Raw genomic sequence first — 13106 nt, 5'->3', positions numbered from 1 at the left:
TTTTCTTTAAATATTTTTTTGGAAAATAAGTCTCTTCAACATGTCCATTATGTTAACTCATGATTTCAGATTAAAAAAAAAGATAGACAAAAATAGCTTTTTCCTATTAAAACCGTATAATGATATTTGTAGTTTTCCTGAATAATAATAGATGTTATAAATAAAAAATTATTAGAAGAGGATTGATATTGTCTGATCATTTTGTTTTGTTTAGAAACACTGCTTGCGAAAAATTACTTCCTTCATAGCTTCTTTAAAAATATCATTTCTTGATTATTAGTTATTATTAATGATAATTCACTAAATAATGGAAATAAACAATTAAATACAATGAATGTCATGTACATTATTTTTTTTTTACTTTAAAAAAAAAAATTAAAGTCTGTTGTCTTTCAAATGCTAGTCAATAACTTTATCTTTGACATTTTTGTCTTTCTGCTTCTCAAGATTCTTACTAAGAAGACATTAAAAGAATAAGAAACAAAATCATACAAAAATGAATAAAAACAAATAAAAAAAATAAATTTGAATAAATTCAAAAGACAGAAAAATCAAAAATAGTATTAATTAACAAAGACTAAAACAATGTCTTATTTTACATTTTCAAAAAAAAAGGTGAAATGTCAATTTTGAAAGAAACCTAAGTTCATGCAAAGCTCTGATTCCTTTCACGAATTTGGCTATACTTTTTTGACCTTTTGGATTATAGCTCTTCATCTTTTATATAAGCTTTGGATTTCAAATATTTTGGCCACGAGCATCACTGAAGAGACATATATTGTCGAAATGCGCATCTGGTGCAACAAAATTGGTACCGTTGATTTTATTACCTGTACAGGTAAATTTTAAAGAAACATACAAGTTGAAAACTTCAACCCTGATTGATTACAACAGGTAACATTATTAGATAAAACATCAACCCATGTTTTATGACCCCAATAAATGGCCAACATCTCAAGATTGAATACCCCAATAGATGGCCACCATTGGATGTTGACCATGCAAGAGGGTGGACATAATTAAGAGAATGTCACAAGCTGTACTGTAAATTGATGCAGCAAAAAATATACGTATGGTTCCCAGATTTTGTGAAAAAACAGTCGATAAGTATTTTCCACAGTTTGAGAAAGTTGATGATAATTTGAAATGTCCAAAGCCGTATTGGACTACAATGCTTCAAAGTGTTTTAGAGGGTAAGGACGCTGAAACATACTCCACACTTCCATCAGAAAAAGTTCCGATTATGACACGGTAAAACAGGAAGTTTTGAAAGCTTATAAGCTAGTACACTCTAACACACAGCCTCAAGTTTGTCGCTCAGCTAATGTTTCTCAATTAGGGGATTTGACATACAACATTGACAGCTTCAATTATCTTTATCATTTAAATTACATGATAAGCCAAATAGTATTAAAACATAGTTTCTGGTCATACACATTTATGTATACATGACTCAGATGTAAACAATTAGATACATATAGAAACAGGATGTAAAAATGAAGAAAAGAAAAAAGAAAAAAACATATATAATTTGTGAGTATTCTGATTGAAAATTATTTATATCAATACATAAGCATTTGTTCTATTTTGAAGATTTTTTAAATATACAAATGTACATCTGTATATCTTGAACATTACATGTTTCCAATGGCTATTGATCAGTGAAAATGAAAGAAAAAAAATAATGCAATAATACTTGTACATGTGAAAGAGGGACGAACGATACCAGATGGACAGTCAAACTCATAAATCGAAAATAAACTGACAACCCTGTAAACCTATTTTTTTCTGGTGGGTAAAGATATGAATAAGATGAGATTTTCCACAAAGACAAGATTGAAGAACGATATTAACATGTTTTAATAATTAGAGCACTACCAAAACAGAATAAAAACATGATACTAGTAATAAATCAGTACATGCACAGCAGAATTCACATAATAAAAGGAACAGCAATTTTATTGCTGTTCTTTATCTCAAAGTCGCAGTGAGGACTTCAACAGGGAACTGAAATAAAACTTTTACCAAAGCATCTTCAGAAAAATAGTATCAGTAAATTCAAATCAATCATAATGTACAAATTTAAAACCTGCTTCGACTTAATCCAATTTAATTTTTAAGATTATATATATCGGCAATTTTTAGGTAACACAAATACATAGAGACAAAGATGTTTGAAAATGTGCCTTTGTTAAAATGTTTTCCGTGCATACAGTTTGAAGATGACAGCAACAAATGGATAAGGTTTCAAGCCATTGTAGATTTTATAAAGAAGCATCATCTTGAAACTGATTCCATCAAAGAAATTAAAAGGCACAACTTGTTACGGGAAATGAAATCGTATAAAAACAGCATAAAAGAGGCTGACAGTGAAATATATGTAAATCTTAGTACCTTCATTCGCTATATCTTTCATCACTGTGACCAGCTGAAAATATGCTTACACATAGTTCATCAAATAGAAGCAGCTATGCATTCTAGACCAAAAAAGCAACAGCATTCAATACAAGTTTACAGTGTTGAGGAACTGTATAAAAATATAGCAACCAAACAATTTAGACTTCCTGCAATTGACAACATCTCAAAAAAGGACCAGAGTATAGATAATTACTGTACACCCTGTTTATTTCAAAACTATAAAGGTCAATTTACAGACAACGAATGGCAGAAAATATGCTTTTTTGAATATCGTTTCTCTAAATCAAACCAGGAAGCTGAATTTAAAGATTATGCTCAACAATTGGACCTTAAATGGCAGTTTCTTAGGCAAGTTGATAATGTAGCTGTTGTGGCAAATTCCATCAAAAAGTCATTAAACAATATCATCAAATATCGCAATGAAAGAAAACATATTGCAGAAACAGATGAAAAAATACTTTTATATGCCAGTACAATTCATATCGCAGCTAGAATAGAAAACGAACTTTGCACTGCAGCTTCTGAAGATGTAGAGAATGTTCTTCTTTTTGATTGTGTTTCATCATGCACGCATCGAAAGAAAATTCATATATTTGCAGAAGTTAAATCAGAAAGACTTTTCCAAATGGCAGATGTAATAAGTACATTTAAATTTCATCTAATGAACAGCATAATCTACTCATGCACTCTATTGTTTTCTAGAGGCCAAATACTTTAACACCGATCTCAGAAGGCACTGATATGTCCAGATTTGAAATCAGAGACCTGTATATGTTGAACAAACTTGATGAAAATATTATAACAGAACATATTCTCGAAGATGATCAAGAAGTTGAAAGTGCAGAGGAAGAAGGAAAATGTGACAGATGCTTTCAGAACCAAATGATTAAACCACTACATTGGAAATCATTCAATATTATACAAGAATGGACAATAAATGTACCTTTAGATGTTCAAATTTTGCTTGAAACATTTTTAAATCAGAACAGTCTTAATCGTTCAAACGAACTAGAGACTCTTATAACATCAAAGCTAAAGAAGCTCTATGGCATATATGATACATTATTAAATGTTTTCAACAGAAACTACTGTGGTATTCTTCAAGAGCTCAATACCCAAGAACTGTCAATGAACTATCAATCTATTGGCACTGCATTTTCTATTGATTCAAGTTATGGTGCCACACTCAGCTTAAATGCAGCAGAAAAGAGAATTAAAGAGAAAGCGTCTTTCGAGATGTGTTATTTCAATACTTACGTGAGAAGATAACAGCTAGAATACAATACTGTGGCCGGCTACGTTACAAATAATGTAAGTCTACGCCAATGCCTGTTAGTTTTAATGATGGATAACTTAGTCAGACTTAAATACCATACAGATCAAAATCCTGGTGAATCTCGCTCCATGCAAATATGAACATTACCAATTACTCTACGTGGTGTTCCAAAAGACCATATAGATGTTCAACAGACATGGCATACTGATCATCAATGTGACCAGTCTGATGATTGCAAATGTAGGCAAGAAACTAATCTCCATAAAGAAGATGTGCATACTAGTCTTTTATCCTTATCGACAGAAGAAGAAACATGTATGAATCAGTTTCGATCAATGATGACTTGGGGATTAGATGATCTGTGGAGAAATATTATGAATGGTATGTTTATTTATAGGGCTTTTACACAGGCGATTTTCTTAAAAAGACTAATTGTTCATCGAATATAAATTAAAAAAAAGAATATGTGGGATGATTGCCAGTCCGATAACTTCTTTTATGCAGATTATCTTTGCATATTTAAAACAATATCTAATAACATAAATGGCTTCTTCTAGAAAATATATGTACTTTAATGAAATTTATTAAATATTGAGATGGATTGTAATAGATATCATATATAAACACAGGAACAATTATTATTAAAAAGAAGTACTGATTGTTAAGTGGAAAAAAAAATTCAGTTATTTTGTTTAATCCTTATTCGGCATATTACCAAACTATCTTTTGTTATTATCAGAAAACAAGCACCTATTAGTCTGTGGTCAAGAGGACTCAACACAAAATTCAGATTCAGCTCTTGAAGACTCATTTGCTACACTTGACATTGAGGATCATATGGATGAAAATATTGGAAGAAAGGTATACTGTGTTAATCATTATGTATTTGTTCCTTTGATCATTGATCAAAACTACCTCACATTTTTCAAGCTTACAAACAAAATGTGGAATATGGATACACACAAATGTACAAATAAGACTTACAGTATTAGTATACCTACAGTCTGTTACACACAAACGACAGGAACCTTTCATTGCAAAGATTCAAAAGGTGATTGGGTTTCTTGTTTAAACACAGATTCAAAATCAACCGATATTGGATAACACTTTTAATGAAAGAATGAATATACAGTCACATTTCAGGTGATAGAACTACACAGACGGTTAATTTGAAAGGGACTCTCACAAGATTCATTCACAGATGAGTTATGCTAAATAATACTTCAATTTGGATCTTTTAAGTTTGGCTCAACCAAATGTTATGAAACTTCATGCTCATTCCAACAAAACACAGATTAAATCGAAAGGTGCATGAGTTTTGTTACTTCTACTGTTTTAAGTAATGATCCTGTATAATGTTATATGCAGGTGGGGGCATCATTTGTGTCCCATGAAAAATTATCCATTATTTCATTTAAATATTTATCTATTTATTTCAGTCTCCCAATGAAATTGAAGAAGACATTGAGATGGAACATTGAGGAAAGTGACAACACTATTGATTTAGACTATGAAGAGCCTGAATCAAACTCATCAGATTATGACCAAGAAGAAAACTTGGAAGACATTCTGAACGAGCTTGAGTTATCAAACATACCAGATGAAGACTACGAAGATTTGGAACAGTTTTTCACCCCACTGGACGATTCAGTTGATTTGACACCAATCAAAAAAAAAAACCCAGACTAAGACTTGCAGATACAAGAACAACACATTACAGAACTCACAGATGACCAATTATTGAATGAAATTGCAGACATTAGCACCAATGTAATGGCCACTGATTTTGATCAAAATTCAACAAATAACAATTCATTGATTACAGATAAACCTGATATATCCTATGACAGAATTGCAGATAGCTTTGGATTTTAAAAATACAACCCACCTACATTACTTACAAGACATCCACCTCCTGCCACAGGAAGAGATGATGATATAGTAAAACTTAAGGAAGTATTAGATGACATACTAATTAAAACTGATAAAGTCGGCAAAAATGCAGCCATGTCGTACAGGATTCTTTTTGGTGCTGAAGCTAATGTCAATGTCTTCCAAATACAAAATTTTTATTCCTGAGTATCCTATTCTACATCTTAAGAAGTCTAAAATAAACAATATGTGTAGTGGTTATAAGCATGCTGGAATAATTCAAATATTGAAATACATGCGTGATGAAGAATACAATGAGTGGAAGAAACTAATATCTGCAGATCACAGTGAAAAGGCATCAAGATACATAAGAAGGCTTTCAATCGCTCTGAGAATTTCATTTCAAGTAAAGTTTATCCAGACATTACAACAAGACCAGAGAAAAGAAGTACTGAATGACCTTCAACAAGAAACAAACAACTGGAAGAATTGGGAATTGCTGTACAAAGATTTTCATGCTGAAAGCAAAAGAGTAAATGCTACTTTCCTGCTTCATTATGAAATGATGGAACATTGTGAAGAAGTGAGTGCTCTTTCTCTTGCAGAACGCATTGTTGGTCATCAGGGATATAATCTGATGCTGGCATCAGTCAAGCTTTCATTACCGTTTGCATTTTTGAATGGTTCATCCTCATATGCTGCATATCAACACAGCTACTATATGAACATTGTAAGTGTGGCGTGTTCTATCAAAACATGAAAGAATCTTGATTTACCTTACCAACATATATAGTGACCTTGATATCCCATGTGACGGTTGAATTTGCTGGTGTCAAGTTCAAAACTCGGGCACATGATGGAAAACATTATTTAAAGTTTGTTGAAGATTCCATTATAAATAAAACAATCAGCCTGATGCCAAAAGTAAAAGTTCCCAGATTTTGTGAAAAAACAGTCGATAAGTATTTTCCACAGTTTGAGAAAGTTGATGATAATTTGAAATGTCCAAAGCCGTATTGGACTACAATGCTTCAAAGTGTTTTAGAGGGTAAGGACGCTGAAACATACTCCACACTTCCATCAGAAAAAGTTCCGATTATGACACGGTAAAACAGGAAGTTTTGAAAGCTTATAAGCTAGTACACTCTAACACACAGCCTCAAGTTTGTCGCTCAGCTAATGTTTCTCAATTAGGGGATTTGACATACAACATTGACAGCTTCAATTATCTTTATCATTTAAATTACATGATAAGCCAAATAGTATTAAAACATAGTTTCTGGTCATACACATTTATGTATACATGACTCAGATGTAAACAATTAGATACATATAGAAACAGGATGTAAAAATGAAGAAAAGAAAAAAGAAAAAAACATATATAATTTGTGAGTATTCTGATTGAAAATTATTTATATCAATACATAAGCATTTGTTCTATTTTGAAGATTTTTTAAATATACAAATGTACATCTGTATATCTTGAACATTACATGTTTCCAATGGCTATTGATCAGTGAAAATGAAAGAAAAAAAATAATGCAATAATACTTGTACATGTGAAAGAGGGACGAACGATACCAGATGGACAGTCAAACTCATAAATCGAAAATAAACTGACAACCCTGTAAACCTATTTTTTTCTGGTGGGTAAAGATATGAATAAGATGAGATTTTCCACAAAGACAAGATTGAAGAACGATATTAACATGTTTTAATAATTAGAGCACTACCAAAACAGAATAAAAACATGATACTAGTAATAAATCAGTACATGCACAGCAGAATTCACATAATAAAAGGAACAGCAATTTTATTGCTGTTCTTTATCTCAAAGTCGCAGTGAGGACTTCAACAGGGAACTGAAATAAAACTTTTACCAAAGCATCTTCAGAAAAATAGTATCAGTAAATTCAAATCAATCATAATGTACAAATTTAAAACCTGCTTCGACTTAATCCAATTTAATTTTTAAGATTATATATATCGGCAATTTTTAGGTAACACAAATACATAGAGACAAAGATGTTTGAAAATGTGCCTTTGTTAAAATGTTTTCCGTGCATACAGTTTGAAGATGACAGCAACAAATGGATAAGGTTTCAAGCCATTGTAGATTTTATAAAGAAGCATCATCTTGAAACTGATTCCATCAAAGAAATTAAAAGGCACAACTTGTTACGGGAAATGAAATCGTATAAAAACAGCATAAAAGAGGCTGACAGTGAAATATATGTAAATCTTAGTACCTTCATTCGCTATATCTTTCATCACTGTGACCAGCTGAAAATATGCTTACACATAGTTCATCAAATAGAAGCAGCTATGCATTCTAGACCAAAAAAGCAACAGCATTCAATACAAGTTTACAGTGTTGAGGAACTGTATAAAAATATAGCAACCAAACAATTTAGACTTCCTGCAATTGACAACATCTCAAAAAAGGACCAGAGTATAGATAATTACTGTACACCCTGTTTATTTCAAAACTATAAAGGTCAATTTACAGACAACGAATGGCAGAAAATATGCTTTTTTGAATATCGTTTCTCTAAATCAAACCAGGAAGCTGAATTTAAAGATTATGCTCAACAATTGGACCTTAAATGGCAGTTTCTTAGGCAAGTTGATAATGTAGCTGTTGTGGCAAATTCCATCAAAAAGTCATTAAACAATATCATCAAATATCGCAATGAAAGAAAACATATTGCAGAAACAGATGAAAAAATACTTTTATATGCCAGTACAATTCATATCGCAGCTAGAATAGAAAACGAACTTTGCACTGCAGCTTCTGAAGATGTAGAGAATGTTCTTCTTTTTGATTGTGTTTCATCATGCACGCATCGAAAGAAAATTCATATATTTGCAGAAGTTAAATCAGAAAGACTTTTCCAAATGGCAGATGTAATAAGTACATTTAAATTTCATCTAATGAACAGCATAATCTACTCATGCACTCTATTGTTTTCTAGAGGCCAAATACTTTAACACCGATCTCAGAAGGCACTGATATGTCCAGATTTGAAATCAGAGACCTGTATATGTTGAACAAACTTGATGAAAATATTATAACAGAACATATTCTCGAAGATGATCAAGAAGTTGAAAGTGCAGAGGAAGAAGGAAAATGTGACAGATGCTTTCAGAACCAAATGATTAAACCACTACATTGGAAATCATTCAATATTATACAAGAATGGACAATAAATGTACCTTTAGATGTTCAAATTTTGCTTGAAACATTTTTAAATCAGAACAGTCTTAATCGTTCAAACGAACTAGAGACTCTTATAACATCAAAGCTAAAGAAGCTCTATGGCATATATGATACATTATTAAATGTTTTCAACAGAAACTACTGTGGTATTCTTCAAGAGCTCAATACCCAAGAACTGTCAATGAACTATCAATCTATTGGCACTGCATTTTCTATTGATTCAAGTTATGGTGCCACACTCAGCTTAAATGCAGCAGAAAAGAGAATTAAAGAGAAAGCGTCTTTCGAGATGTGTTATTTCAATACTTACGTGAGAAGATAACAGCTAGAATACAATACTGTGGCCGGCTACGTTACAAATAATGTAAGTCTACGCCAATGCCTGTTAGTTTTAATGATGGATAACTTAGTCAGACTTAAATACCATACAGATCAAAATCCTGGTGAATCTCGCTCCATGCAAATATGAACATTACCAATTACTCTACGTGGTGTTCCAAAAGACCATATAGATGTTCAACAGACATGGCATACTGATCATCAATGTGACCAGTCTGATGATTGCAAATGTAGGCAAGAAACTAATCTCCATAAAGAAGATGTGCATACTAGTCTTTTATCCTTATCGACAGAAGAAGAAACATGTATGAATCAGTTTCGATCAATGATGACTTGGGGATTAGATGATCTGTGGAGAAATATTATGAATGGTATGTTTATTTATAGGGCTTTTACACAGGCGATTTTCTTAAAAAGACTAATTGTTCATCGAATATAAATTAAAAAAAAGAATATGTGGGATGATTGCCAGTCCGATAACTTCTTTTATGCAGATTATCTTTGCATATTTAAAACAATATCTAATAACATAAATGGCTTCTTCTAGAAAATATATGTACTTTAATGAAATTTATTAAATATTGAGATGGATTGTAATAGATATCATATATAAACACAGGAACAATTATTATTAAAAAGAAGTACTGATTGTTAAGTGGAAAAAAAAATTCAGTTATTTTGTTTAATCCTTATTCGGCATATTACCAAACTATCTTTTGTTATTATCAGAAAACAAGCACCTATTAGTCTGTGGTCAAGAGGACTCAACACAAAATTCAGATTCAGCTCTTGAAGACTCATTTGCTACACTTGACATTGAGGATCATATGGATGAAAATATTGGAAGAAAGGTATACTGTGTTAATCATTATGTATTTGTTCCTTTGATCATTGATCAAAACTACCTCACATTTTTCAAGCTTACAAACAAAATGTGGAATATGGATACACACAAATGTACAAATAAGACTTACAGTATTAGTATACCTACAGTCTGTTACACACAAACGACAGGAACCTTTCATTGCAAAGATTCAAAAGGTGATTGGGTTTCTTGTTTAAACACAGATTCAAAATCAACCGATATTGGATAACACTTTTAATGAAAGAATGAATATACAGTCACATTTCAGGTGATAGAACTACACAGACGGTTAATTTGAAAGGGACTCTCACAAGATTCATTCACAGATGAGTTATGCTAAATAATACTTCAATTTGGATCTTTTAAGTTTGGCTCAACCAAATGTTATGAAACTTCATGCTCATTCCAACAAAACACAGATTAAATCGAAAGGTGCATGAGTTTTGTTACTTCTACTGTTTTAAGTAATGATCCTGTATAATGTTATATGCAGGTGGGGGCATCATTTGTGTCCCATGAAAAATTATCCATTATTTCATTTAAATATTTATCTATTTATTTCAGTCTCCCAATGAAATTGAAGAAGACATTGAGATGGAACATTGAGGAAAGTGACAACACTATTGATTTAGACTATGAAGAGCCTGAATCAAACTCATCAGATTATGACCAAGAAGAAAACTTGGAAGACATTCTGAACGAGCTTGAGTTATCAAACATACCAGATGAAGACTACGAAGATTTGGAACAGTTTTTCACCCCACTGGACGATTCAGTTGATTTGACACCAATCAAAAAAAAAACCCAGACTAAGACTTGCAGATACAAGAACAACACATTACAGAACTCACAGATGACCAATTATTGAATGAAATTGCAGACATTAGCACCAATGTAATGGCCACTGATTTTGATCAAAATTCAACAAATAACAATTCATTGATTACAGATAAACCTGATATATCCTATGACAGAATTGCAGATAGCTTTGGATTTTAAAAATACAACCCACCTACATTACTTACAAGACATCCACCTCCTGCCACAGGAAGAGATGATGATATAGTAAAACTTAAGGAAGTATTAGATGACATACTAATTAAAACTGATAAAGTCGGCAAAAATGCAGCCATGTCGTACAGGATTCTTTTTGGTGCTGAAGCTAATGTCAATGTCTTCCAAATACAAAATTTTTATTCCTGAGTATCCTATTCTACATCTTAAGAAGTCTAAAATAAACAATATGTGTAGTGGTTATAAGCATGCTGGAATAATTCAAATATTGAAATACATGCGTGATGAAGAATACAATGAGTGGAAGAAACTAATATCTGCAGATCACAGTGAAAAGGCATCAAGATACATAAGAAGGCTTTCAATCGCTCTGAGAATTTCATTTCAAGTAAAGTTTATCCAGACATTACAACAAGACCAGAGAAAAGAAGTACTGAATGACCTTCAACAAGAAACAAACAACTGGAAGAATTGGGAATTGCTGTACAAAGATTTTCATGCTGAAAGCAAAAGAGTAAATGCTACTTTCCTGCTTCATTATGAAATGATGGAACATTGTGAAGAAGTGAGTGCTCTTTCTCTTGCAGAACGCATTGTTGGTCATCAGGGATATAATCTGATGCTGGCATCAGTCAAGCTTTCATTACCGTTTGCATTTTTGAATGGTTCATCCTCATATGCTGCATATACAACACAGCTACTATATGAACATTGTAAGTGTGGCGTGTTCTATCAAAACATGAAAGAATCTTGATTTACCTTACCAACATATATAGTGACCTTGATATCCCATGTGACGGTTGAATTTGCTGGTGTCAAGTTCAAAACTCGGGCACATGATGGAAAACATTATTTAAAGTTTGTTGAAGATTCCATTATAAATAAAACAATCAGCCTGATGCCAAAAGTAAAAAAATGGTAATATGTGAAGAAAAGTATAGCTCTACATCAGACCACTTTAAAGCAGCAACAAACCGTTGTTTCCTATTACACATTTAAAGACCTTAAGTTCCACCACCTTCGACAAAACATCGCTTGTCACAACAATGGAAGGTAAAAGCTTAATAAGTACTTTCATAGCTAGAAACATCGAGCAATTATAATTGATATTGACAGTGAATACATAATGGAACATGAAACAGACTGTCCTTTAGGGGTACAATGCCTTTGCGAAAAATACACAACCCCAATTAGATACAAATTCAATCACTCACCATTATGCCGGAACAAAATTGAGAAACTCCCATGCATAAAACAACGCAAAGGAGAAGCAGAAATGGCGCAGGTGGATTGGCTGGTAGAATATGTATCAGACATGGAAGAAGGAACAGCATGTGCCAGTATAGTAACATCAGGAGACATTGATGCTGTTACCATACACATGTTTGCATTGTGCCATTTATGGCCTAGAAACGATGACAACACTTACAAGCATCCAGTATATATTATCTTACAAAAACCAGGAAGCACTATGGATGTTTATAATGTTACTGCTATTTTGCAACTATTAGAAAGGAGGTGGAATGATAGATATATTGGGATAAAAATTGAAATATTTCTATGTTTAGGGGGTAATGATTTTTTACCAAAATTTTATATCATAAGTCATTTAAATGTTGTCAGTACTATAGTTGCTACAGATCATATCTTTCAAAATTTAGTAAGAGCAGAGGAAAATGAAAAGGATCAACAAACATTTTTGAATGTCACTTTCAGTCAAGAATCATATAGAGAACTGATTAAGTTGTTATATTGTCCAAATACCCTTGATTCAACAATGCTGTCATTTGAGGAAATCAGACAACTAACTGTGAAAGCTCCTACTGCTAAGATCAGTGATCCACCTAGAAACTATGCATTGTGGATGCCAGCAGCATCAGTTCTCAATAAATTATCTTTGAATATTAATTGTCTAATCAAATATTATATATCTGCTGGACAACACACAGCTTTCTTGCCAAATTTTCTTCAAGACGGATGTCTTTTGAAATTATCATAGGGAGAAATTGAGTACAATCTAGGCAGTGAAGCATCAGTTGATAGTGAAAGTGAAATTTTGATTTACTCATCAAAAGAACTGGCCTCTAAATTGAAAACTGTCA

At 32.2% G+C, this 13106-nt stretch overlaps 2 protein-coding genes across 2 annotated transcripts; both read left to right on the top strand.

Moving 5' to 3' along the window:
• The first annotated feature begins 1901 nt into the window (after positions 1–1901).
• On the top strand, positions 1902–4659 carry LOC139527608 (uncharacterized). Its single transcript, XM_071323139.1, has 2 exons — positions 1902–4075; positions 4434–4659. The coding sequence occupies exon 1, from the start codon at positions 2171–2173 to the stop codon at positions 3134–3136; it is 966 nt and encodes a 321-aa protein (XP_071179240.1). The 5' UTR covers positions 1902–2170; the 3' UTR covers positions 3137–4075; positions 4434–4659.
• A 2864-nt stretch (positions 4660–7523) lies between these two features.
• Positions 7524–9976, top strand: LOC139527607 (uncharacterized). Its single transcript, XM_071323138.1, has 2 exons — positions 7524–9496; positions 9855–9976. The coding sequence occupies exon 1, from the start codon at positions 7592–7594 to the stop codon at positions 8555–8557; it is 966 nt and encodes a 321-aa protein (XP_071179239.1). The 5' UTR covers positions 7524–7591; the 3' UTR covers positions 8558–9496; positions 9855–9976.
• Positions 9977–13106: the final 3130 nt, after the last annotated feature.

This window comes from Mytilus edulis, chromosome 6 (assembly GCF_963676685.1).
Source record: "Mytilus edulis chromosome 6, xbMytEdul2.2, whole genome shotgun sequence".
Classification (NCBI taxonomy): Eukaryota; Metazoa; Mollusca; class Bivalvia; order Mytilida; family Mytilidae; genus Mytilus; species Mytilus edulis.
The sequence above is the reverse complement of the archived record's forward strand: the minus strand, read 5'-3'. Positions and strand labels throughout refer to the sequence as shown.

Excerpts from the sequence above, each read along its gene's own strand:
- LOC139527607 (XM_071323138.1), top strand. The coding sequence starts at position 7,592 with ATGTTTGAAAATGTGCCTTTGTTAAAATGTTTTCCGTGCATACAGTTT.
- LOC139527608 (XM_071323139.1), top strand. The coding sequence starts at position 2,171 with ATGTTTGAAAATGTGCCTTTGTTAAAATGTTTTCCGTGCATACAGTTT.